Source organism: Alexandromys fortis, unplaced genomic scaffold (assembly GCF_014885135.2).
Source record: "Alexandromys fortis isolate MF-2015 unplaced genomic scaffold, M_Fortis_MF-2015_v1.1 scaffold_380, whole genome shotgun sequence".
NCBI lineage: Eukaryota > Metazoa > Chordata > Mammalia > Rodentia > Cricetidae > Alexandromys > Alexandromys fortis.
The window spans coordinates 524,581-551,033 of NW_026068270.1; the positions used below are offsets into that span (position 1 = coordinate 524,581).

Consider the following 26,453-nt stretch of genomic DNA (forward strand, 5'->3'; position numbering starts at 1 on the left):
GCAGAAGTGTTCCATTTTCACCACATCCTCTCCAGCACAAGTTGTCATCAGTGTTTTCGATCTTGGCCATTCTTACAGGTGTAAGATGGAATCTCAGAGTTGTTTTGATTTGTAACTAAGATGGAATCTCAGAGTAGTTTTGATTTTAATGGAGTACACATAATCCAATAAAAATATTCTTTTTTAGTACAGTCACCTGAACCTAGGAACCCTTTATTCTCAGATCAAACATTAGGAAATCAGTCATTTCCAAAAATTCTTTAACTCTGTTGTGACCTCTTAGCTTTTCATAGGTATTCCGTAGTACACACACTCTGCTCTCTCTCTCTCTCTCTCTCTCTCTCTCTCTCTCTCTCTCTCTCTCTCTCTTGCTCTCTCTCTCTCTCTCTTGCTCTCTCAGTATGAGACATGCCAGTGTGAGTGATCTGATTTAATATTAAAAATTAAGATTAGAATAAAGAACCCAAGCAAAGCAGAAATATCTGGCAGATAGCTACCACTGAAACTATGTGTGAATTTGTTGTTATTCAACAGATCCTAACATTGTGTGAAAACACCAATATGTTTGTCTATATTTTCATATCAGTAAACAAAAAGTCACCAGTGTAATTCATCTGGTAAACAGCCAGAGCCATATTCAACTCCCCATGTCCCTAGTTCCCACAAGGTTCCAAGTGAGGCAGCTATGAACGCCACACTGGCATGCATCATACTCAGAGACAGCGTTCTAGAACTGCTGCTCAACCTTGTGCCTGAAGAACTGGCTGACAAGGGCTTACAGGAATGTCCTCAAGGTATTACATAAAGAGGAGAGCAAAGTCATAGGCAAGGAGCAGCCACAGATCTGCCACCTTTTTCGGAGAAATGATTTCTACCGCCCTTCACCCTCGCCAGTCCCCACCTACACCTTCACCTCCCACAAACACTCCAGAAAGAGGCAAGTGTTTACTTTGCCACTGTGAGCTGCCTGTGGTTTCCCTCACCGTGCAGCACGATCCTTAGCTCTATTCGCTACTTCTCTTCATGTGAGTGAGGTCAGCGTCTCTGCCACAAGTGGACAAAGGACGGGAAGTTTGATGTTCCTACTGTTCTGTGCACTGCTCTGAAACAGACTCCATTCCTGCAGTTCAGAAGGTTCCGCTGTGCTCAGCCAAGCTCGCCTGCCATGCCTGGGCAGCTCTCTGCCATGGCCATGCTCTTCCTGTCCCTGGATGGTAAGTGACATAGCCCATTTTCTAGGGTGGCCATGCTTTATCTAGTTCTTTTAAATCCAAATGCTTGTCTGTGCCTTGGACCTAAAGTGAGGCAGGAAGGGCTATAGATATGGTTTCTGTTCCTCCAGGTATTTATTGTGATGACATTTAAAAGCTGTTAGTGTGCACAGGCAGGGACCACCTTCTCTTTTTCCCAAGGGCCTTTACAGTTTGAATAGAATTTCTGTGAGCTAGAGTGTCTTAGGCACCCACATTAGTTTGGATATTATAGATCAATATGAGTTTATAAAAATCACCTTGATCTAGGATACCTGAACCAGGGCTTAGCAATCGGAGCTGCTATCTAGTCACACACTGCATTCTCTATTTTTTTAAAAATGTAACTGCTATTTATGTAAACCGTGACATTCAAAAATACATCAGCTGTAATCTGACCAGTTACAGCAATTCAGAAAGTGTAAATTCAGGCATCCAAAAGGTTACTAAAATATTGTTATTGCACAGCCAACTCAGAAAGGTTGCCTGGGAGGCCAAGCATAGATTAATTACTGGCTGTCTTGAGTACCTACTCTCCCCTGAGTATTTTATACCCAAGATATTGAGTTCTATTGGGTTGTTGTTCTGTTCTGCTGTACCAACTCATTCCCAATTCCTTCCAGAACCACGGAATTTAGCTTGTGAGACCACCGACACAGTCTACACTGCACTGCTGAAATGCTCTAGTGGAGGACACAGGGGCTTTAGATGTTACATGGATGTTATGGAAGCTGAGTAAAGCTTCATGGCAGCTGCTTTAATACACGTAGTTTTGTTTGTGGCATTCTTTCAGGATTATATTTTCATGTTCTCAGAAATACATAAACGAAGTGACTTGATTTGGTGATCTAGGGCAACGATGGTGTTGGCTTAGCATTGGATCCAGTCACTAGCACTGTGGGAAAAAACTCCACAACTTATTGTTTTAAGCTAATATAAAAAGCAAAAATTGCTGCCTATGAACATACTCTCACCCAGCTAGAAGAGAAAATAGGATGAAGAATTCTTTACTCCACAAAACTCAGGCTCAACTTACAGTCAATGTTTCATTGCTGAGGAAGAAGAGGCTGAGTTTTGGAGGCAGCACCTTCCCATCTTTTGTTCTGTGGACACATTAGTAAAAGTTTGTCTTTTTAACTATAGTTTCATGTTCTTTTTTTCTCAGTGTTATACTGAACATTTGTTTGCTTATGTGTATACATTATTGGCTAGTCCTTGCATGAGGGATGGATTATTTTTCCTTTTGACATTGGGTGTCATTACTATTTTTATTATTTAAAACAATTTTTAAATTTAATTGTATTTTGATCATATTCATCCCCTCTCCAAAGTTATTCCAGATCATCTCCCCCTTCTTACCTACACAACTTTAAGTTCTTTCTTAAAAAACAAACAAAAGCCCAATACAATAGCTCACAAAACAAGTAAACAAAATAAAATCACACCCCAAAAGAAAAGCTAAACAATAAAAACAATAACCTCTCCAAACTGTAACCAAATATAAGCACAATAAAAATTTGTGCATTGCATGATATGTTGGTCAACTGCTTCTAAACGTGATAGAAGATCAACCACTTGGAGTGATTGATATGTATATACCCAATATCTCAATATACTCAATATATATATATACCCAATATCACTCTAGAGGAGAAAAGTTCTTTTCTTTTCTTTTTTCCATCAAGTAGTAATAACAGTTCAATCCTTAATCTTTACCCTAGGGATTAGGTTTTCATTCATTCATTCACTCATTAATTTAAAAATCTAAATATAATACAATTAGAGAAAACTACCACAGCAAAGTTGGACAAAATAAATCAACAGAAGGAAAAAAGCCCGAGAGAAGATACAAGAACTAGGAAGCCACTTATTTGCACACTCAGGAATCCAATAAAACAACTAAACTTGAAGCCATAATACTTAGCCAAAGGCCCGGTATTGACCCATGCAGGCCCTCTACATGCTGCTTCAGTTTCTGAGTTCATATGAGCTTTGCTTGTGCTGATTTAGAGGGCCTTGTTTTCTTGTTGCCCTTAATCCCTTCCTGTTCTTATACTCTTGCTACCTCCTCTTTCACAGGGCTCTCTGATGCCTGAGGGAAGGGATTTGATGGAAGCAAATTAGAGTTGAGTGTTCCAAGAGTGTCTCACTCTGTACATAGTCTGGCTGTGGATCTGTGTATTTGTTCCCATCTGCCGCAGGAAGAAGCTTTTCTAATGATGTCTGAGCAAGGAACAGATCTAAGGGCAGAGCAGAATGTTATTAGGAGTCATTTTTATTGCCTTTTTTTCGAACAGTAGTATTTGATTTTACCCTAGGTCCCTATGCTGTCTAGTATCTGTGTCTTGGTCACCCAAGCAGTATTGGGTATGGGTTCCATCTCATGGAATTAAGATGTTGGTTCATTACCTTCACATACAAGCTTTGTGCCACCATTGCCCTGTATATATTTCAGGCAAGACAACATTGTTGATCTAAGGGTTTGTGGCTGCACTGATGTTTATGTTTCTTTTTTAATTAAGTGTGCAGAGTAGTGTCTTGTACCAAAGATGCTAGCCCATGGGGTGATGGTTCTATGTATGCACTAGCTTGATTTCTCCATGTTCAATGAGTTGTGTAGGTTTTGTCTTCAGCAATGAGGCCTTGTTGTCAGTTTATAGAGAGAAAAAAACCTCAAGTCTTTTTTAAAAGACAATTTTTCATTTATTTTCTCAACTGACCAGTTTCCCTTTCCTCTTCTCCTCCTGCCCTCCCCTTCAGCCTCCCATATGGTCCCCTCACCATCCACTCCTCCTCCATCTTCATTTAGAAAGGGACAGGCCTCCCATGGGTGTTAACCAAACAAGGCACATCAAGTTTAAGCAGGGACAAGCTCCTCCCCCTGCTCTACCCCTGCTGTGTGAGGTAATCCAGCATGGGAAACATGTTCCCAAAAGTCAGCTAAGCACTCCGGGACAGGGCATGATCTCACTGCTAGGAGCCTCACAGTCAGACCAAGCTACACAATGGCTTCACACATGCAGAGTGAGTGCCTAGGCCCATGCCATGTAGGCTCCCAAAGTCCAAAGTCCATGAGCTTCCACAAGCTCAGAAACTGCTAGTCTTGACAATAGCTTGGATTATTTGGTTCTAGGATTCCTCATGCAGTATGTTTTATTTTTTTTCTAGTTATATCCGTTTACCTGTGAATTTAATTTTTTTTAACTGCTGAATTTTGTAAGTGTACCATGTTTTCTTTAACCATTATTCTGTTGATGGACATCTAGGTTGTTTAAAATTTCTGATTATTATGAATAGAGCAACAGTGGACATGGTTAAAAGTGTTAACATGTTAAAAGAGGAAGCATCTTTGGTTTGAAGCCACCATGTATAATGTGTCCAGTAGTTGGAGAGTGTTATGGGTATGGAATTTAGCTCAGTAGTAAAGTGTGCGCCTAGTATATACAAAGCCTTGGATTTGATCCTCAGTAGCATAAGTGCCGAGGGTTTTGTTGTTATCTATTAATACTGAGAAACTAACCACTTAAAATGTATTGAATGGAAGAAGAAGACGTAAAGATTCTTATAGACTATATTGACTGTTATAAACTCAAGGATTTCATAAATACCAGGGTAAAGCTATGTTTCTCCTCTTTGCATCTTTTCCCAAGTCTCAGCCCAGAGTCAACTACTACAGCTCCTGCAAATGTCTGAGTAAATGCAGTAGGACCAAGAAGTTTGAAGGGACAGAGCTGTTTTCTTGCACATCTTATCAAAAAGTTTCCAAGGGCCAGTCTCAGAATTTTGTCTACTTTTCTGGGTTTATATATACTTACAAAGAAGCAAAGATAGAATCTGGAAGAGAGAGAGAGACAGAGGTCTTAAGCTCCCTAACAGATATTCTTGAGAGAATTTGTGTCAGCAGCAGTCACTATATACTCAATGGTCCTGAAGGGTTTCAAAGAAACAAACTTGTTTGAGCATTATAACAACTCTAGAACGTCTCTAACACTAGCATCCTCCTTTACTCGCTCATCCAGCTCATAGCTCCTGAACACTTTTTATGCGCAGGCACTTGCAGTAAACTATGCACACAGTTCTCAATTTTAGGCTTTTAATCTAGTGAGTGAGATGCATAACCAACAAATAAACTAGCAAGTGAACATTTTTTCAAGGAAAAAATTCTACAACCTACTGTCAACGTGATCAGTAAATATCTGGATACTTTCCCCATATGTGAGTACAGATGTGATAGGTGAAGCTGAAACAATGACTGTATCACTGGAGGGAGAACCATGGTGATGGAGCCATTTTATATAAGGAGGAAAAAGGGAAGGCACTCTGAAGAGCTAACATTTAAACCCAAAACATGAAGGACCAGAGCTATTACACCTTGACTTTTTCTTAGTTAATAAAGACTGGATTGCTCAAAAGTTTAATAGAAGTTGGTCTATATTTAGAAAAAATAATATGAAAGGGACTATCTTGTGAGAAAATATTCTCTCGTCATTGACAGCAATTAAGCATAGATTGCATAAATATATATCAATTAGATACAATTTATCCATCAAATTATGGTTGAAACTAAATAGTTTGTGAGACTTATTTCAACTTGAAATTACATGATTCCATGAACAGTCTCAAACCATATAAATCTCTACTGCTGCCTCAGGCTATAAAATAATCAGAGCCACTGTTTACTCCAGGGCATTTTATGACTTCCTTTTGATTTCACAGTTGAATATTATTACTTTGGTGTTCATTGGTCGAAAACCTATGCAGATGAAGGGGTTACATTCAGCATGTGTGGAATACAGTCATAAACATGTAAAAATACATGTGCAAACAAAAATATTACAATGATGGCCTGGCACAAGAGTCTTTGGTGTTCTTCAATTCAGTGTTGCAACTTTTGGAAGTTTCCCCTAAACGTGAAACTGTGAATACTGGTTTACTTATGAGCACATTAAAATGGGAATGGAGAGGGACCTTGTAAGCATTTGTCCAGTGCTTATAACGTTTTTTGCTTTCATATTTTTGCAGTAATTTTACATGGCCATCAAATAAGAGAAAAAGACCTTCTAAAAATCAGAGGCTATCTTCAATATACTTCAACAGCAACAGGACAAACCACAGCAAAACCTCTCCTACAGCTGACTAATGAAACACATCATGTAACATTAGTAGCAAGATCAAGGGATGATCACATTCAATTAGCTGCTCAAACCTCCACCTCTGAAAATACAGCTCACACAACAATCAAAACACTAATTCCAATAACTACAAAAGGTCTTATACCCAGCAGCCCAGTTAACTACACCTTAGTCAGACCAAGTAACTCAAATGTGATTGCTTCATCTACTGAAGGTACAATTGGCCCTAGTTCAATTGCACATTTACCAATTCATACAACTGGACCTAGTATATCTACTGTCAACCATATAACTGGGAGAACTACACAGCTTGGTGGTCAGACTACCCTCCCCCAAACATTTTTCACAGCTTCACACAAAAGCACAACCAATGAGAAGCCAACTCCACTCACCTATGTCTCAGAAATATCAGTACCTACACACAAGGACAGCTCACCAATCCCCACTGCCCCCGTGGTTCCTGGGCCCACTCTTGCAACCCAGTTGTCACCAGCTAAAACTGGAACATATGAAGTCCTAAATGGAAGCAGGCTCTGTATAAAAGCAGAGATGGGACTAGCACTGATTGTTCAAGAAAAGGATTCGGTAAGTTGAGGTCATAGGAAGGTAATGCTATCTTCAAAGTCTGACTGGAGCTGTTTTCTTAAGAATGAGCAGTTCTTGCTGGGTAGTGGTGGCACACCCCTTGAACTGCAGCTTTTACAAGGCAGAGAAGAGCAGTTTTCTACATCACTTCCACTTCTTTAGGTGAGTCAGGTAACTAGCTGTGGGTTCATCTTTCCAGTGTTCTGTATCATAAAGGAATGTGTTCCAAAAGAAGAGTAAAATAGAGGAGGCAAAGAGAACTTCAATATGTATACTTCTTACTTGGAGCCAGCATTGCCAATATTAGGGAAGCTGAATGACAGTCACAGTCTGGCCTTGTCCCTCTGCATGTCTTCCCAGCCTCAATTCCTTTCTGACATGAAATGTTGGAATCTGATGTTCTCCATGGTTCCAGTCCACTGAGACATCAATACGAAAATCCAAGTTAACAAGAACATTAGGGAAAGGGGTTATACGAAACATTTTACTTACGAGGGAACCATCATAAGTTATTTTCTTTTTATCCAAAGAAAACTCACATGTCTGTATTTGAGGCAGAAGTACTTTAGAATACAAACTCCCCCCCCCCCATCACTTTTCAAGACATTGAACTGAACAAGAACTGAATTCCGTACAATTTACCTCCTATGAGTTACTCATTAAGATGTCCCTATCATGGGAGAATTTCTTCTAAGAAATCTTTTAAGCACATGCTTGGAAGTAAGAGGGTGCCATTCACCAGGAGAATGTGTAGGTCTCAATTGAATATTCATTTATTTATTACTCATTTAGTAGCTTGAACTTCTGGTTCTCTGACTTGGCTTGTGGTTTTTTCCCTCCTGCTCTTACTGAATAGATCTATCTTATTTGGTTTAGGATTTTGCAACTCAGAGACACTTCAACATTGACCCTAGTCTAACCCACGCATCTGGGAAATGTGGCTCCCAAAAGTCCAACCTTTTCTTGGATTTCCAAGGTGGATCAGTGAATGTCACATTTATTAAGGTGAGCATGAATTTCATCCCACTGACTGGCTCTCGTGTGGCTTGACTTCTCCTCATTCTAGTGCCAATACTTCAGCTCTAAATTTCAAACCAGGACCTGGCAGAAGTACACAAGAATCTCTTGAAATCTTTTCAGATAAGAATAAGGAGCTTGGGAGGGAGAGGAAGGAAGTGTTGACATCGTGTTTGCCTTCTTCTTCAGCCTCCTCTAATCAGTATAAGAAGGGTTTCAGTTCCTCTCAGGAGAACCTTAGCTTTATTGGGGGTCTAGTCAACAGTGCCCTTTGCAGATTACTCAAGGAGGAAGTATCAGGGATGAAAAGATTTCTGGAAATTCACAATGGACACAATAAATTCACAATAAATGGGGTTATTCTAAAACCAAGATCAAATACCAAAATGGGTTCTTTCTAATCCACAGAGACTAGAAAGGCTCTGAGTTTTCCTAACAGGAAATAGACATCAAGTGGAGTGGAAAAGGCTTGGGCGTTAAGGGTAGAGTCAGCTGTAAATTTGACTCTGTCACTGATTAGCTTTGTGGCAGTAAGCAGGCAACCTTAATCTGTTTAACTTCTATTTTATGACTTAAAAATGAGAAAAGGGATCATTTCTATAAGAGCATATGCATTGCAGACAACATGGTGAATATTCAACTGCTGCCTATTATATTGAATTAATTACCATGGGAAGAAGGCCAAACAAATGAACCTGGTCATGCCACTGTCCAGAGGAACTTATGCCACTATGGAGTCCGTACCAACTGCATGTGCATATACTTGGGGGATATTTCTTAATCTGTAAAATGGAAATTATAAGACAAGTTACTGTGACTTTTATAAACACAGCATCCACTATATTCCCAAACTTAAAACCCTTCAACAGTTCCTCTTTTTATTTTTGCTGTATAGCAGAGTTCTTTATTTTGGAAGGGGTTGAGATAGACTCTTACTATGTAGCCCCGACTGGTCTGGAACTCACTATGTAGATCATATTGACCTCAAATTCATAGAGACCTGCCCTCCTCTGCTTCTGAAATGCTGGGATTAAAGGTGTGTTCCACTACAGCCAGCTCAGGCCAGGGGTCTTATAGCCTGGGCTACGAATGCAGAAGTAAAGGTCTCTTTTATGCTGAAATAAATCCCAGGTAAAGACTAATATGAATAGATGATACATAAAAGCAACCTAGACAGGACTTGGGCCACAGATACTTTCCCCTAAAGTAAATAGATGGTTCAAGTGTGTTGTTCTATTGGCCTCTAATCCTGATGAGATGGAGTACTTCATAGGGGAGCCAGGTCTTCTGCCAGGTCCTCCTTGTACAATGTCTGACATGGAGGGGATGTTAAAGACAAGTTAATTTTGGTTTGAGTTTAGCAAACAGGGATATGGGCTACAATGTATTTATAATTATTTATTTAATGATTAAATGTGAGACTTCTGAAAGTAATTTTATTTTATATTCTGATTTTGGTTACACTATCATTATTGCTACCCCTTTCTGGTAATAGCAATATGAATCACTAACTTTAAAAAATAGAAAGGGCTTAAAAACTTAGCTCAGTGGTAGAGTATACACTTATTATACATGAGACCCTGAATTTAATTCTCATCACCAAACAGATACACAAATTTAATTTTAAATTGACTCCCTTCATTCAAAAAATTATAATTTGTTTGAGCATTCTGTGCCTCCAGTCTTTCAAAGGATTGTAGGGTTATTGTATTTTTTTTCTCAAAATGAAAACCCCCACATAAATGTGGGACTAAGATGTGGATTTCAGGAAATTGTAGTCTTCTCATTTTTGGTGGTCAATTTAACTAATCTGAAAACACAAATCTATTTAACTCTCTAGACCAATTGACATTATACCCAGGGAAATACATATAAAATTTCGTTTGTTTTATTTTCTCCAGAGGATTGATGAAGCCCTCAAACTTCACCCAATGTATCTTTGAGCATGGGTAATCTAAGTTAACCCCCTTCATCCTCATTGACCATTCCTATTGCCTTTCATTTTGCCTATTTGCCTGTTTGCATTTTGGAAACTTGAAAACACTGAAATTCTTCTGGTGGAATTTTAGTTTCAGGCTCTAGCAACAAATAAGAAATAGAGAAACCTAGATCCAGGAATCATTCATTACCCATTTTCATTTATTGTGTGATATGTTTACTTTTGTTGAATTTTTCAAATATAATTATGACTAGCACAAATATATGCTCTAGCCCTCATATCAAGGACTTAATAGCCAAGATTATAGATAGAAAAGCGGAGATTCTTCAAAGTTTAACACATTGCTGTTTTACAGGAAGAAACCTCATATTATGTCAGTGAAGTAGGAGCCTATTTGACTATCTCAAATACAGGTAAGACAGCAATGATCATATCACCGTTTTCTGCTTTGCTTATGTCATTGATGCTGATACACTTTGATGCTGTTTTTTTTCTTAAACAACAAGAAAATAGTCTATAATAAAATAAAGCTTTTGGAGAATTCACAACATATATGTACCTCAGGTTATCTGATCATGGAGGATGGTGGTCTAGATTATATTGGCGAATTATTTTTGGAAATTGCAAGTTCAGTATCCTTTAAACTGATTTGTTGTTGGAGTGTAATTTATTCCGTACTCTGAATTGCATATTAGTCTACAAAAATATGAGATAGCTAGGTACCATGCTCTGTCTGTGTTAGGCACCAAAGAGTCATAATTATCCAAACTGATAAGATTCTGTCAGAGTGAAGCTTGCATTCCAGAAGGAAGTGCACCATACAAAGCTATGCTAAACTACATTCTTAAGTGGTAATGAATTCTAGGGAGAAACCCAAACCAGAATGTCAGAGGATGGAGAACTATTTTGTGTGCCCTTTGGTAAGCCTCCAGAGAAGAAACACTTCTTTGAAAGATATGAGGTTTGATCACAGTCTCTCCATTATCTCCATATGTGGATGCCTGGTTTGAGGCAACTTTTCCAGATGACAATAGTGAAAGATGCCTGAGTCTTCAGGAGTGAGCTTGCTAAGGTAGCTATATTCACTACTTTTCCACTGCTGCAGTGAAGTTTTATGGCTAAGGTAACTTAAAGAAGGAAGGATTTATTTGGCTTATTTTTCCAAAGACATAAGAGTTCATTAGCATTAGCATCAAAGCGGGGCAGCAGGCAGGCTTGGTGACTGGGGCATGGGGCAAGAAACAGAGAAATAGAGAACTCACATCTTAATCTGTAAGCCAAGGCAGAGAAATGGGGGGGGGGGGGAGACAGAGAGAGAAAGAGACAGAGAAAGTTTCTGAAAATTCAGAAGTTTTGAAAACTTTTGCAAACTCTAAGTCCAACCAGAGTGAAGTACTTCCCCCAATGCCACACCCACAAGCAGTGAAACCAAATAAAGACAAAATATTCCATTTATCTGAGCTCGTAGGGGACATTCTTAGTCAAACCACCATAGCAACTTAGGAATAGCAGGATACTAATGTGTCCTAGAGAGTGAATGCACAGCAGATGAGGTCCCAGGGATGTACAGCCCAGGGCAGGTAAGCTAATGACTTGAGATTTTATTCTAAAGTATATAAATATATCATGAGCGGATTTGGGTTAAGGAAATGGGGTATCAAATTTGCACTTACAAAAGTTCCCTTTAGTTCTCTCATGGAAAATTACCCATAGTGGTGCATGTTTAAAAATTTTTACCAATGTTCACATTTAAAGAGATAATGCTCCTAAATGAATCTAACAAATCTACAGAGGGCCTCAGCTACTTCCCCAGAAAGTTCCACTACTGTGCCAGTTACTGGCTTTGGAATTTTCTTCTTCTTTTCAAAGTGTTATCATTTGATTGGCTTAAACATGATTAATTAATGATCTCTCACTAATGAAATTTGCTAAGAAATGAAACCATGTGGGCAAAGTCTATTTAAGCCATTTGTTATATTTTATGTAGTTACTCAAGAGAATTTTGTCAGTTATGCTGGTTAATGTAAATAGAAATGTTACAACTGACAACTGATTTTCAGATGTGTTAACTTACACCTGCCTCATCTAAGTTAGAGAATAAGTATTATGAGTGCCGTTAGAAATTGCTTAATGCTATCACTAGGGATGGACCAGTTTTAACCAGTGGGAGGGTGGTCAACTCTCAAGTAATGTGGGAAAAAATATCAGAGTAGAAATTAGCGTTGAGGCTAACAGATGGGGAAACAATCCTAGGTTCATATGATCAAGGGCTCAGCATTATTAGCATGTGGAACAGTAGATACTGTAATGATGGTTTTCATGTCAGTGTGGTGCTGGTGCTAGTATTAGTAACATAATTCATTATCACTACAGTACTGATGGCAGGCTAATGTTAATGTGGATGGCAGCAATAGGATACCCAGGATAGACAGACAGATGATATATGGATAGGCAGGTCATATATAAAGAAAGCTACAGATGTACATCCCATGATGCAGCAGTATAGTATAAACAGATAATTTAGTACACCGTCTCAGGACAGCTTGTTAACTTCATTTTTTCCCCAACTTGTTAATTTTTGTGAGATTATTCCTTACTGTAACTGGCAAACGGACAAGACACTTTGGCACTCTGGCCCATGAAATATTTTTGTCATTCATGAAGGCACAGCATGATTAGAAGAGTGCTTGGTGAGTGCCGACTGGAGCAAATGAAGTTTGTCATATGCTTAGCCCCATCTGCCTTAACAACCTTTTTGGAAAGGGTATACTGACATAATGATCAGGTCCCTTTCCTGGACAGCAAACAGAAGGAGTGGGATACATTTCCAAGGATGGGTGCAGCTTCCCTCCTGGACTGATCGAGTCTCACGGTACACAGATGCTCCATTTGTGAACTTGTCTGTGTTTGTTCTGACTCACTCCCATGCACTATATGCATTAAAACAATCTTACTCCTCTTTCTAAAGTTTTTAGGAAACTCTCTATAGCCTCAGGAAGTGACAGCTCTGTCTCCAACAATGTGAAGGAATCCAGAGGAAAAGTACTCAGTTCACTGTTGCCAACATTTCCCATAAATTCCAACCAGGGCTACAGAAAAAGCTTACCTAGAATGTTGTACCTAGAATGTTGTTTTCATGAAGAAAAGATGGCAGAACTCCAAGGGCACACCACCCGAAGGAAGGTGACTAATGTATAGCAATACATTAGCAGGCCAGTAGCACCTGGAACGCAATTAATAGTGTCAGGATTCTTGAATATATCACATTTTAATTTTTCTCCTCAGAGAAGACTTACCAGGGCATGAAACATACTATGATGCTGTTTGAGACAGTAGTTGGGCATTCCTTCAAGTGTGTGAGTGAGCAGAGCATCCAACTGTCAGCTAAGCTTCAAATGAAAACAATGAACATCCGTCTCCAAGCCTTTGATTTTGAAGGAGACGACTTTGGAAATGGTAAGTTAACCATCCTTAAGTCACAAGGAGCTTTCAGAAACCCAGGGTTGGTTCTAAGGTTTGTTTATTCTGAATCTGCTAAGGGACCAGAGCACATAACCTATTATAATAGAATAACCCTGTGAAGCTCTAAGAGTTGTGTTAGTATTTAGTACATTTATCATATATGGTATAGATATGGTATAGATATGACACACACACACACACACACACACACACACAACTAAATGCATGTCCACTACCTTACTTCAGTAGGATGACTCTTAACTGTTGTAACATTCTCACTCATTTAAACACACACACAGACACACAGACACAGACACACACACACACACACACACACACAAGAAGGGAGGGGCACTGTGGGCACCTCTTGTAAATGCTGTTAAAGACTAAATAACTCTAGCATGTTTAGAGAACACGTTAAACATTTTCACTAAGATTTTTTTCTTTAAAATTTCATAATAGATTCTTCACACCTGCAGAGAGGATAAAACAGGGTGTATTTTTCCACATTCAAGAAGGAAATAAATTGTGTTGGGGTATTTTTCTGGAATATAAGCCATTTCATTTGACAGTTCTTCATAGCCAGTTTAGTTCATACCTGACTTTTTCTTTGCTTTTGAACACAGAACTTGCCTGGTACTTCAAGGGGTGGAAACTAGCACTTAGATGAAGGCCAGTGCAACGAAAGTCACTTTTTAGAAAAGCTCTTGTCTTAGTCACTGTTCTGCTGCGAAGAGACACCAGACCACAAAAACCCATAAAAGAAGGCTTTTAAGTGTTTCAGAGGGTTAGTCCATTATCACTGTAATGTGGAGTATGGTGGCACACAGTAGGCATGGCCCTCGAACTGAGAGCTTTATTTACATCCTGATCCATAGGCAGCAGAGAGAGAAAGAGAGAGAACTTGGGTTTGCCATGGGCTTTTGAAGCCTCAAAGACTACCCTCAGTGATGTACTTTCTCCACCAAGGCCACACCCACCCCAATAAGGCATATCTTCTCCAGTAAGACCCCATCTCTAATCCTTTCAATCCTTCTCAAACAAAGCCACATACCAATGACTAAACATTCAAATATATGAGCCCATGGGAGCCATTCTTATTCAAATCACAACCTTTTTTCATGTCTGAAAACAGTGTTATTAGGACTTCTACACCTGACCAGAAAGATTATAAACCACCTAAAATAATTTTCCTAGAGGAACTCAAAAAACATTGTAAATTACTTTTCAAGCATCGTGAATAGAGGCTCTGTGTGAACTTCTGATATGAATTTTACTTCGGGTTCCATTCTAAAACTAAAAGTGTGTCTAGCAAAAAAAAAAACAAACAAACTTCTTCTCATTAGGCAAACAAAGAATTCAGGTGTTGTTTGTGTTGGATCCTGTGTCTCTGAAGGTTTTCTCTGAGTCTGAGTTTCTGCTTCTGCTTGGTGCCATTGCCATAGGGTTCATGTAAGTAGGCATCACTACAGCTAAGCTGTGGAAGGCTGGTCTTAGAGGGTCTGACGTCTAGGAAATATTTATTTCTTTGCAAATTCACCATGAAAATTTGAAAATCTCTAACACTAATCATGTGGCTTCAGCATGAGGTAGATACTTGCTTGTTTACTTGTGAAGAACCTCTGTGAAGCAGGAAAGGTCTGGTGGATAAAACTCTTCCCATGTCTGGATGCCATTACTACTGCTCACAGGCAGATGTATAAGAGAAAGAAAACATCATCAAAGGGAAAAAAAACCATATCATCAATTAAAGAGACCCTGGGCAAGAAAGAAATGCTTTTTTACTCCTTCCCTGCTTCCCCCTTTCACTAGACTTTCACACCCTACCGTTCTGTCACCAAAAGAATTCTCTTTTAGTCACTGCTTTAGCTCCAAGTCCTCATCCTAGATTTTGTAATTCATTATTTTAAATGATGCTCAAGTGGAAAAATAAATGCCATTCTGTAAACACTACAATTGTTTTTGTACCAGAAACAGTCATTTTTTTAAAAAAAGCTACAATGTGAATGGAATTTAAAAAAATGTGTGTGCAAGGACCATGAGTACTTAAAGAGAACAAGATTAACACAATGCTGATAGTGAGGGGTGGATCAAAGAAGGAAAATTTTCTATATTTCCCATATTTTCGCCCATTATTTTTTAGCAGGAAGTTTATGCAATTTGGCAACTATTCCATGATTACCACTCATTTATGAAGTGCACTTGTTCCTGAAAGTGTCTTAGCTCTTTCCACATTTTTGAGGGGCTGAGGGAAGCATCTGGAAGACTCAAGAGAGCCTGAAGAGCCCCTAAACATACCCAGAGTACTCAGAAACACTCATTTCCTTCTAAAACAGGAGGTGTTGATGAAAAAGTAAATGTGAGGGCCTGGCTTTCTCCTAAGTGATTTAGGTAATAGCACACACTTGGCTTGGAGAGACGTGACCTCATTTGTCCTCTGTCAAACACTTTTTCTTTAGGCTCCATCTATGTAATGTCAAGGGCCCTTCTAAAGCTCTGCAGACCAGAGTGGGAGGTGTGGATCCGCGGGGCAACTAGTCATCTTAAAGAACAACTACATTAGACTTTAATCTATTTTCTGGAAGTGGTATCTGCATCAGATGGGAACAAGAGGCAGAGCTTAACACGAAGAATAGAGCAAGAAGGTGTTTTGTAAAATTGTAATCTTCATTTCTACCATCTTCAACAAGTTCTGTCAGCTGATAGACTTGTTATCTATCCCCAGCAGCATAAACTCTTCTCCATGTTAATTTAAACAAACTTTCCAGTAGCCATAAAGAGTAGGGGTTTTATTTGAATAGTTTTTATACCAATACTTGCATGTGTTCATTTCTCACAGTTTTGCTTACTTTCTTCAGTACAGAGTGGAGGGTCAGCTGATGCAGGCTCCTAACTCTGTCTCCCTCTTCTCATTCACTATACATACACCCACTCGACAAAACTTTCAACAGTGGACAGAATTCTGTAGGTGCCTCCTTCTGTCTGGAATAAGTAAGAATTGTTTGCTTAATAGTCTTCCTTTTCAAACCAAGGATAGAAAATAGAAAGAGCAAACATAGGGATGGAAGGAAGTGAGCTGCGAGTCACACCAAACATCAGGATAACTCGAGCCCATAGCTATTCCCAGACCATTTAAAAAGGAATAGATTCCAAAACCTCAAGGAATTCATTGACAGAGTTCCAGTACAATGGTGATAACTAGTAAAAGTCATTCACATATTATCCAAGAAAATTGAATTTTTGGATTGACATGCTTAAGTGTGAACAAAACGAAAACAAAGTGCATGGCCACTGGTAGAACCACTGCAGAAAATATAAGACAACCTTGAAGCTAAAGAATGAGGTATTAGGGTTATTGCTTTGCTAGGCATGACATAGCAAAGTGCCTAAGCCTGGATGACTTAAGAAACAGAAGTTTATATTTTCACAGTTCTAAGACCTAAAAACAAAGATTAATATGTTGAGCATCATTAGATTTATTAATTTTTTTATTTTGTTGCAAATAGATTTTTTTGTACAATATATTCTGATTATGGTTTTTTCTCCCTCTAATCCTCCCAGTTTCACTTCCTTACTCCTCCCTTCCAGATCCAAACTCTTTCCCTCTCTCTTTAAAAAAGAAATAAGCATTTAAGGAATAATAATACACTATAATATGATATACTATGAAATGATACAATACAACAAGATAAACAAAAATTAAACAAATCAGAATATGACAAAACAAACAAGACGAAGAGCCACAGAAAAGGCACAAGAAACACATCTAGACACAGACACACACATATAAGAATCCCATAAAAACCTGCAATGGGAGCCGTAATATATACACAAAGGACCTGTAAGGTTAAAAATAATTTCTAATTTATATAATGAAGCAAAGGACCCCCAAAGATGTTGAGTTCATTTTCTGTTGGCCTTCTACTCCTGGACATCAAGCCTATCCTTAAGAGTGGCTTGTTTCCCCAGTGAAAAAAAAATCTAAGTTTTATTTGCAAGTGGCTTTTGACTGGATATGGTTTGAGTATGTCCACTCCACCTTTCAGTTCTGGACACCATATGGTCCAGGCCCTTGCAGTCCCTGTGCATGCTGTCTCAGTCTCCATGAGGTCATATGCACAGCTATAATGATCGGCTTTGGTTCATCTGTGCTCTCCATCCCTTATGACTCTTCCATTCTTTCTGCTTCCTCTTCTGCAGAGTTCCCTGAATCCTGAGGGGGGTGTGTGATGGAGGCATTTCTTTTAGGGCAAGGTTTACCCAGGTTTCTCATTCTTTGCATATTGTCTGGCTGTCGGTCTCTGTATTCATCTCCACCTGCAGCAGAAAGAAGCATTTCTGATGATGGCAAAGCAAGGCATGGATCACTGGATATAGAAGAAAGCCATGAGAAGTCATTTTATTGTCATGTTATTTTGGCAGAACATTTGGTTTTTCCTTAGGTTCCTGGGATATCTAATCTCAGGTTCTTGGCCACCCAAGTAACACTGAAGATGGGTTCCTTCTCATAGCCTTAACTCAAATCAGATAGTGTTTGCTCACTCCCACAAATTTTGTGCCACCATTGCACTAGCATATCTTGCAATCAGGTCACGCTTGTAGATAGAAGGATGTGTAACTGGGTTGGTGTTTGCCTTTCTCTTTTGGTAGCATGTAGAACACTTTCCAGTACCACAAATATTAACCTGTAGGGGTGAAGGCTCTAGGTATTTCATTCCTGGAATGAAGGGAGGTTTCACTTGGTTTCAAGAGATGTCTATTTGGGGCTTTGTCTACTCCATTTTTTTATGATTTTATGGATCTCAGTTTTTGGAGGCCACTGTTGTAGTCACTTTTTTATTGTTGTGAAGAGACACTGTGACCAAAGCATCTCTTATAAAGGAAGTGTTTAATTTGGGGTTTACTTACAGTTTCAGAGGCTTAGTTCATTATCATCACGGCAAAGATAATGATGGCAGGCAGGTATGGTGCTAGAGAAGTAGCAGAGAGGTATATCTTGAACTATAAGCAGAGAGAGAGGGAGAGAGGGAGAGAGAGAGAGAGAGAGAGAGAGAGAGAGAGAGAGAGAGAGAGAGAGCGAGCCTGAACCTAGCATGGGCTTTTGAAATCTCAGATCCCACGCTAATGACATATATCCTCCAATAAGGCCACATCTATCCCTATTAGGCCACACCTCCTAGCCCTTCTAATCCTTTCAAGTAATACCACTTCTTGGTGACAAAGCATTCGAATGTATGAGCCAATGGGGGCCATTCTATTCAAACGACCACAACCAACAGTAGCCTTGGCAATAGCCTGGGTTATTTTGGGGTTCCCACGGAACATCTTAAGTCCAAGAAATTGATTAAATATAACCCATTTCTGACTGGTCTCCAGAACCCCAGTCCAGAGCTTAGCTGTGAATCTCTGTATATGCTTCTATTAGTTGCTCAATAAAGGTTCTATGATAACAATTACAGTAGTCATTAATCTGATTACAGGGGAACACCAGTTTAGCACCCTCTCCACTATTGCTTAGGGCCTTAGTTGGTGTCATCCTTGTGGATTTTTGGCAATTTCCCTAATGCCAGGTTTCTCTCTAGTCTCATTATGGCCCCACATGATATCTCTTTCCTTGCTCTCCCTCATCTTAACGCTCTCATTCGCTCATGTTCTCCTCTTCCTCCTTCCTCTTCTACCTTCCCCATCCCTGCTGCCCTCCCTCCCCCCATCTGCTCCCAATTTTTTCAGGAGAATTTGTCTATTTTCCTTTCCAAGGGGGTCAATGTATGTCTCTTTTAGGGTTCTCCTTGTTACATTGCTTCTCTGGAGTCATTTACTATAGGCTGATTACCCTTTGCTGAGTACATATCGTATTTGTCTTTCTGGGTCTGGGTTAATTCACCCAGGATGTTTTTTCTAGTTCCATCTATTTGCAAGCAAATTTCAAGATGGCATGTTTTTTTTTTATTAAATTTATTTATTTATTTTTAATACTACTCCATTACACTACTCCATTGTGTATATTTGCCACACTTTCTTTATCCATTCTTTGGTTGAGGGGCATCTAGGTTGTTTCCAGGTTCTGGCTATTACAAATAATGCTGCTATGAACATGGTTGAACAATGTCCTTGTGACGTGATTGTGCATCCTTTGGGTATATGCCAAAGAGTGGTATTGCTGGGTCTTGAGGTAGAATAATACCCATTCTTTGGAGAAACTGCCACACTGATTTCCAAAGTGGCTGTACAAGTTTGACCTCCCACCAGCAATGGAGGAGTGTTCTTCTTACTTGGTATCTTCTCCAGCTTAAGCTGTCAGTGGTGTTTTTTATTTTAGCCATTCTAATTGCTGTAAGATGGTATCTCAGAGTTTTTTTTTTTGATTTGCATTTCCCGGATGGCTAAGGATGTTGAGCAATTCCTTTAGTATCTTCCGGCTATTTGAGATGTTTTTTGTTGAAAATTTCCATTTGGAACTATACTCCATTTTAAAATTGGATTATTTGGCTATCTTAATGTCTAGTTTCTTGAGGTCTTTATATATTTTAGAGATCAACCTTCTGTCCAATGTGGGGTTGGTGAAGATCTTTCCCCATTCTGTAGACTGCCTTTTTGTCTTATTGACCATGTCCTTTGCCTTACAGGAGCTTCTCAGTCTCAGGAGGTCCCATTTATTAATTGTTACTCTCAGTGTTTGTGCTGCTGATGTTATATTTAGGAAATAGTTTCCTGTGCCCATGCACTGAAGGCTACTTTCTACTTTCTCTTCTATGAGGTTCAGTGGAACTGGATTTATGTTGAGGTCTTGGATCCATTTGGACTTAAGTTTTGTGCATTGGAATAGACATGGATCTCTCTTTATTCTTCTACATGCTAACAACCAGGTATGCCAGCATCATTTGTTGAAGAAGCTTTCTTTTCTCCATTGTATAATTTTAGCTTCTTGGTCAAAAATCAGTTGTTTATAGGTGTGTGGACTAATATTAGGGTCATAGATTTGATTCCATTGGTCTACCTGTCTGTTTTGATACCAATATCAGGCTGTTTTAATTGCTATAGCTCTATAGTAGAGCTTAAAGTCAGGGATGATGATGTCTCTGGAAGTTCCTTTATTGTACAGAATTATTTTGGCTATCCTGGGTTCTTTATTTTTTCCATATGAAGTTGAGCATTGTTTTCAAGGTCTGTAAAGAATTGTCTTGGGATTTTGATAGGAATTGCCCTGAATCTATAGATTATTTTTGTAAGAATGTCATTTTTATTATGTTGGTCCTACCTATCCAAGAGGATGGGATATCTTTCCATTTTCTGATATTGTATTCAATTTCTTTTTTCAAAGACTTAAAGTTTTTTCCATGCAGGTTTTATACTTCTTTTGTTAGTATTACAAGATATTTTATGTTATTTGTGATGATTGGAAGGGGTGATGTGTAGCATGGTTAATAAAAACCCAGGGACAGAAATTAGGATTCAACATGAAGGCCAGAAAAGCAAAACAGCCGGCCACTGGCTCTTACCTCTACCTCAGTCGAGATGGTGATCCTGACTGCAGAAATCTCAGAATGAGACTGTGTGTAAGAGATGTCTCCTCCCATCTTATAGTCTTCTCTAGTGCTGGGATTAAAGGTGTGCACCACTACTGTCTGGTTTCTATAGCAAATCAGTGTGTCTACTGGTATTAAAGGTGTGTGTCCCCACTGCCCGGTTTGTAAGGCTGGTCAGTTCGACTGTTTTACTCTCTGAAGTTAAGGCAAGCTTTATTTATTAATAAAAAGATGAAATATCACTACAGTGATGTTTCTCTGATTTCTTTCTCAGCCTGTTATCATTTGTACATAGGAGGACTACTTATTTTTTTTTTCTTTTTGAGAAGATCTTGTATTCTGTCACATTATCAAAAGTGTTTATCAGTTAGTTGTAGGAGTTCCCTCATAGGATTTTTGGGGTCAATTATATATACTATCATATCATCTGAAAATAGAGAAAGTTTTACTTCTTTTTCAATTTGTGTCCTTTTGATCTCCTTTTATTGTCTTATTGCTCTAGCTAGAACTTCAAGTACTATGATGAATAGATATGGAGGGAGTGAACTACCTTGTCTTGTTTCTGATATTAGTGTCATCTCTGAGTTTCTCTTCATTTAATTTGGTGTTGAATGTTGACTTGATGTAAATTGCATTTATTTTGTTTAGATAAGTTCCATGTTTCCCAGATCTCTCCAAGACCTTTATCATAAAAGGGTGTTGGATTTTGTTGGATACTTTCCAGTATCTAATGAGATAAAAGATCCCAACTTTCCAAAGTCCCAGAGGCTTAAAAATTTCAAGCACCTTAAAAGTTCAGTGTCTTTAAAGAATTCAAATGTTTTTTTTAGAAGTTCAAATCTTCTCTAAAATACCTAGTCTGTAGAAATTTTAGAGAAACTACTTGAAATTTCTCAAAAACTCTAAAATATCTTTACTGTGGGCTCCAAAAAAGTAAGTTACATACATTCTTAGTCCAGGAGGAAAGAGCCAGGGCAGAATCACAATCAGATCAAAGAGAAACAAAAGTCAAATAGTGTGAAGATCAATGTCAGATGTCTTAATCACACCATCTTCTGCACTCTAATGGGTGTGTAACAAAGCACACATAGAATGTGTCATTGGGTCAGACTGTCCTTGGTGGTCATCCAAGCATCTATAAAATGTTGAGCTGTGCATGACAACTGGACTGTACCTTCATCAATAGCCTTTGCTGGGCTCTCTTCAGGGACAGTGACTTTACCACATGTTGCCAATGCCAAGCTGCTGTCCATGGTTCCTTCATGTCTTCAAAAACATCATCCAGAGATACTTTTTTTTTAGTTTCTAATTTTCCATTGAAAATATCTTCTTATACACTATAATTTGGTTACAATTCCTCCTCATCCAACTCTTCCTAGACACTTATTTCCACCTCCCCTCCCACCCAAATCCATATCCTTTCTCTCTTTCATAACAAAACAACCAGGTATCTAAAATAGTAATAATAAAATAAAACCAGATTAAATAAAGACAATACACTGGAATAGGGCAAAACAAAACAAAACAAACAACAACAACAAAAAAAAACAGAAGAAAAAGAGTTAAAGAAAAAACACAAGAAACTCATAGATGCAGAGATACAAAAATTTGCACATATAGAAATCTATAAAACAACAAACCATAAAATCATAAAGTGTGTGCTACATATACACAAAGACCTACCTTTAAGGTAAAGAATAACAAAAAATAGAACCTCTGAAATGCCACTGAGTTATTTTGTATTGGTCATCTACTGCTAGATATGAGGCCTGCCCTTAAGAGTGGTTTGTATACCTTGTAAGACTCCATTAGAGATAACTGGTTTTTCCTTCACAAGCAATTGGAGCTAGTTTCTTGGAGGAAGAGGCTTGTGGAGGCATATGTCCCCTTCCTCTCTCAGTTCTGCGACCCCATTTGGCTTGGACCTGTGCAGGCCTTGTGCATGCTGCCACAGTCTCTGTGAGTTCATGTGTGCATCGGTCCTGTTCTGTCAGGAAGACATTGTGTCCTTGGCATCATTCATCCCTGTAGCACTTACTATCTTTCCATTTCTCTTTTTCTACATAGTTCTCTGAGCCTTGATAGGAGAGATTTGATGGAAACATCCCATTTAGTATGTTCCTCTCTCTCTCTCTCTCTCTCTCTCTCTCTCTCTCCATATTTTCCACTTGTGGGTCTCTCTATTTTCTCCTATCTACTGCAGGAAGAAGCTTCTCTGATAATGACTGAACAAGACACTTATCTATGAATATAACAGAATGTTGCTAGAAGAAATTTTATTTCTATATTTCTTTAGCAAAATAGTAGTATTTGGTTTCCCCCTAGGTACATGATCTACTTAGTCTCAGGTTCTTAACTAACTATATAGTGTTAGGGATGAGTCCCATATCATGGAGTGAGTATTAATTAAATTATATATTAGTTAGTTATTCCCCAAAACTTTGACACCTAGAAGACTATTTTATGTTTTCAAGTTTGTCTGCCAGCACAAGGTACAGCCTTGGCCTGCTCTCAATCACAGATTTTGTGTGCTGACCCTGAATAAACACTCCCAAAAGATTTTACTTAAATGATACTTCTCTCTCTCTCTCTCTCTCTCTCTCTCTCTCTCTCTCTCTCTCTCTCTTTCTCTCTCTCTTTTTATCACTGATGATTCTTTAGACCACTACAGATTATCCCAGGAAAGGAAAGTTTTTTCCTTAGTGGTCCTGTTTTCTTGTTAATCACAGTTAATTTTTCACCTCCAGCTAGCCAGAACCACAAATTCTTTATTCAAATTTGCATGTCATGTTCCCAAGAGACGTTTTGCTTCCATCCAAAACTTCACGAGCCAGGCTTCTGTCATCTGTATTGCTTTCTGATTCTCTTTCCAGTTACCAGAACATCCCATTAATCTCTGAATATCAATGGCTTTTATAGCACAAAGTACCAACTTCTTCCACACTCCTCTACCCAAAAAACATGGTCCAGGTCTGTCACAACAGTCGTGCACTTTGTAGTACCAAGTTCTCTCTTAGTTGAATGAAAAAATGAAATAAAAAGGAGGACATGACTGTTCTTAGGTATGATGGCAGAGAAGGTTTATTATAGATAAAGGGGGACCACAGACAGAGGCAGAACTGACTTATGTGAGAGAGTTTTAGTCCATTATTGTAAAGTACTACTCATAAAATATATTTTTTAATTCATCTATTTATTTTAAATTCCTGTCTGCAGCCTCCTGTAACATCATCACCCAATCTTACCTGTTCTGTTGTATTTGTTTTCTCTTGTAGTGGATGAGTGTTTGTCTGACTACACAGTTGTGCTTCCTGTGGTCGGGGCCATCGTGATCGTCCTCTGTGTTGTGGGTCTGGCTTTCTACAAAATCCGACAAAGGCATCAGTCAATGGGATACCAGAGAATCTAATTTATAACCAAAGGAAATGGGAATAGTGAAGCTTAGAAAAAATTCTATTATGTCCAGCATTTTGGAGGCTTCTCTTATTTGCTACCATCTACTAAAATCAATGAGTGATTAATGAGTAAAAATTGAAGCAATATATCAATTATGAATATTTTTGTTCATCCCATGAAAGATTAAGAAAAATATTTAAAAGTATTTTCTAGGTTTTGTAGGAAAATTTTAGCAATTCAAATGAATATTTGAGATACATTGAATTAACATAATGTACAAGTGGCAGGTGTTTAGAAATTATAAACCAAAATAATTGATTTTAATTAGTCCTACCCGTGTTTGCCTAGAGAAATCCATTTTAGCATTAATATTTTCATTGAAAAATATTTTACTGGGTTTTCTTACCCTCTGTATTGATTTGATGAATGTGTGTCTGACTTGATACTTACCTCCCTTTCCATTTAAATGTTTTTAGTTATCAAAAATAACAACATATCCCATATTGCTTAGTTTTTTTTACATGAAAGCAACTTATTTTTTCTTCATGATTCTTGCTTCAGAATTAATAGAGAATAAGAATTAGCTGTCTGTAGACATAAAAATAATAAAGCATCAGTCATTCCAGCCCTTAGTTAAACAATACACGTGTTACCATAAGAAATTTTCTTTAATCTTCATAATTTATAGAAAATAAAATCTGCCACCAATCACTGGCACTGGACTCCTTTTTCTTCTTTCATCCATTCATTAGAAAACAAGACGAGAACTGGAACTCATGTAGGGCTGCTGTGATCTCTTCTGTACATCTGGTCACAACAGAATGACACAAGTTCTGCCAAAACTTTTTGTACCCATATCTGCTTAATTTCTATAGGAGAAAGGATTTATCTAAAATAATCATTGGATAGATGAAAGGAAGACTGCAGATAATGAAAGTGCCTGCCTTTAACAAATCTTTGGCTCCCTTGGAGACTGTGGGGTTTTATAAGACATGAGTCAGTTCCTCACTTTAGTAAATGTGCTTGCCTATAGCTTTAAAGATAAAAGAAAGAAATTTATTTCTCAAGGTATTTGTTACTATTTTTCCTCATAGCATATTAGTCAAGGTGTTAAATATTAGAGTGGCTTATAGGCAGCTGTCTGCATAGTCCAACAATGCTGTTTGTTGACAGAAAGGCCAAGAATACAGTAGTTCCTTATTCTATGAGACTAGATGTCTCAACAGTCCCAGTCTGTTTGTAGAGTCCTGACATATTCCTGAATAACTGCTGGTCTTCAGTCTGCATTGGAATCCTGAAGTAGTAGGCTCTAATACCTGAATGGATGCCTCAGCAGTAGGACAGGTAAACAAGCCAGTGAGAGTGAGGACAAGAAAGCAAAAAGCAAAAGCTTTCTTTTTCCATGTACTTTTCTATGGACTGACATAGGAAGGTGTGGCCAGATTTAGGGTGGTTCTTCCCACTTCAAATGATATAATCAAGGAAACCCCTCACAGGCATGTTCAGCTGCTTGGTATTTAGGCGATTCCAGATGCAGTCAGACAGATAACCGAGATTTGCCATCACAAGCCTACCCTTTGTCAGCTTGACACACAGTTATGTTTTATGTCAATTTTAAAATGAAAAATCTGGCCCTATAAATTCAACCCATCTTATCCTTTGTTTCACTTGAGATAAGTTCCAATTTCTAGGAATTGAACTTCTGTTTCTTGAAGAGGTCAAATCGAATGCCAAGATTTTGGAGTAATAATAGTTACCTCTGCACCCGTGTCCAGTAGTCCTTCAGTTATAATGTTATTTACTTGCACTGTCAGCTTTTGTCTTTGATAATTTATAGAAGTCTGCCAAAATATATATTTTATATTGGAATTTTTGATTCACCCACCATGCTTATTTTGTCATCCAGAACAGCATGGCTTTTTACAGAAGGCACTGGATTTTAAAGTTTTTCTTGTGAGACATGTCCTCCACAGTAACTGGGAATGATTGGACCATGTTTGACCTGTGGGCCTGTAAGAGGCCATCCAAGGAGTTTCCCAATGGAAGCTGGTGTCTTATCTGTCTTTTGTTGATCTACATTTATTGGTCCAATGTTGGTCTTTGCCACATCTTCTACATAATCCAGAAGATTGAGACCTTCTATTTT

At 38.5% G+C, this 26,453-nt stretch overlaps 1 protein-coding gene across 1 annotated transcript; it reads left to right on the forward strand.

Annotated features, from left to right (window-relative positions):
* The first annotated feature begins 1,021 nt into the window (after positions 1-1,021).
* Positions 1,022-25,006, forward strand: Lamp3 (lysosomal associated membrane protein 3). Its single transcript, XM_050131994.1, has 6 exons — positions 1,022-1,214; positions 6,273-6,967; positions 7,844-7,972; positions 10,279-10,336; positions 13,209-13,379; positions 24,187-25,006. Exons 1-6 carry the CDS (start codon positions 1,166-1,168, stop codon positions 24,318-24,320), a joined length of 1,236 nt encoding a protein of 411 aa, XP_049987951.1. The 5' UTR covers positions 1,022-1,165; the 3' UTR covers positions 24,321-25,006.
* Positions 25,007-26,453: the final 1,447 nt, after the last annotated feature.

Bases quoted from the DNA above. Each gene is read 5' to 3' on its own strand.
- Lamp3 (XM_050131994.1), top strand. From the start codon at position 1,166: ATGCCTGGGCAGCTCTCTGCCATGGCCATGCTCTTCCTGTCCCTGGAT. The intron at 1,215-6,272 runs GTAAGTGACATA...ATATTTTTGCAG, and splicing joins GCTCTTCCTGTCCCTGGATG to TAATTTTACATGGCCATCAA. The intron at 13,380-24,186 runs GTAAGTTAACCA...TTTCTCTTGTAG, and splicing joins AGGAGACGACTTTGGAAATG to TGGATGAGTGTTTGTCTGAC.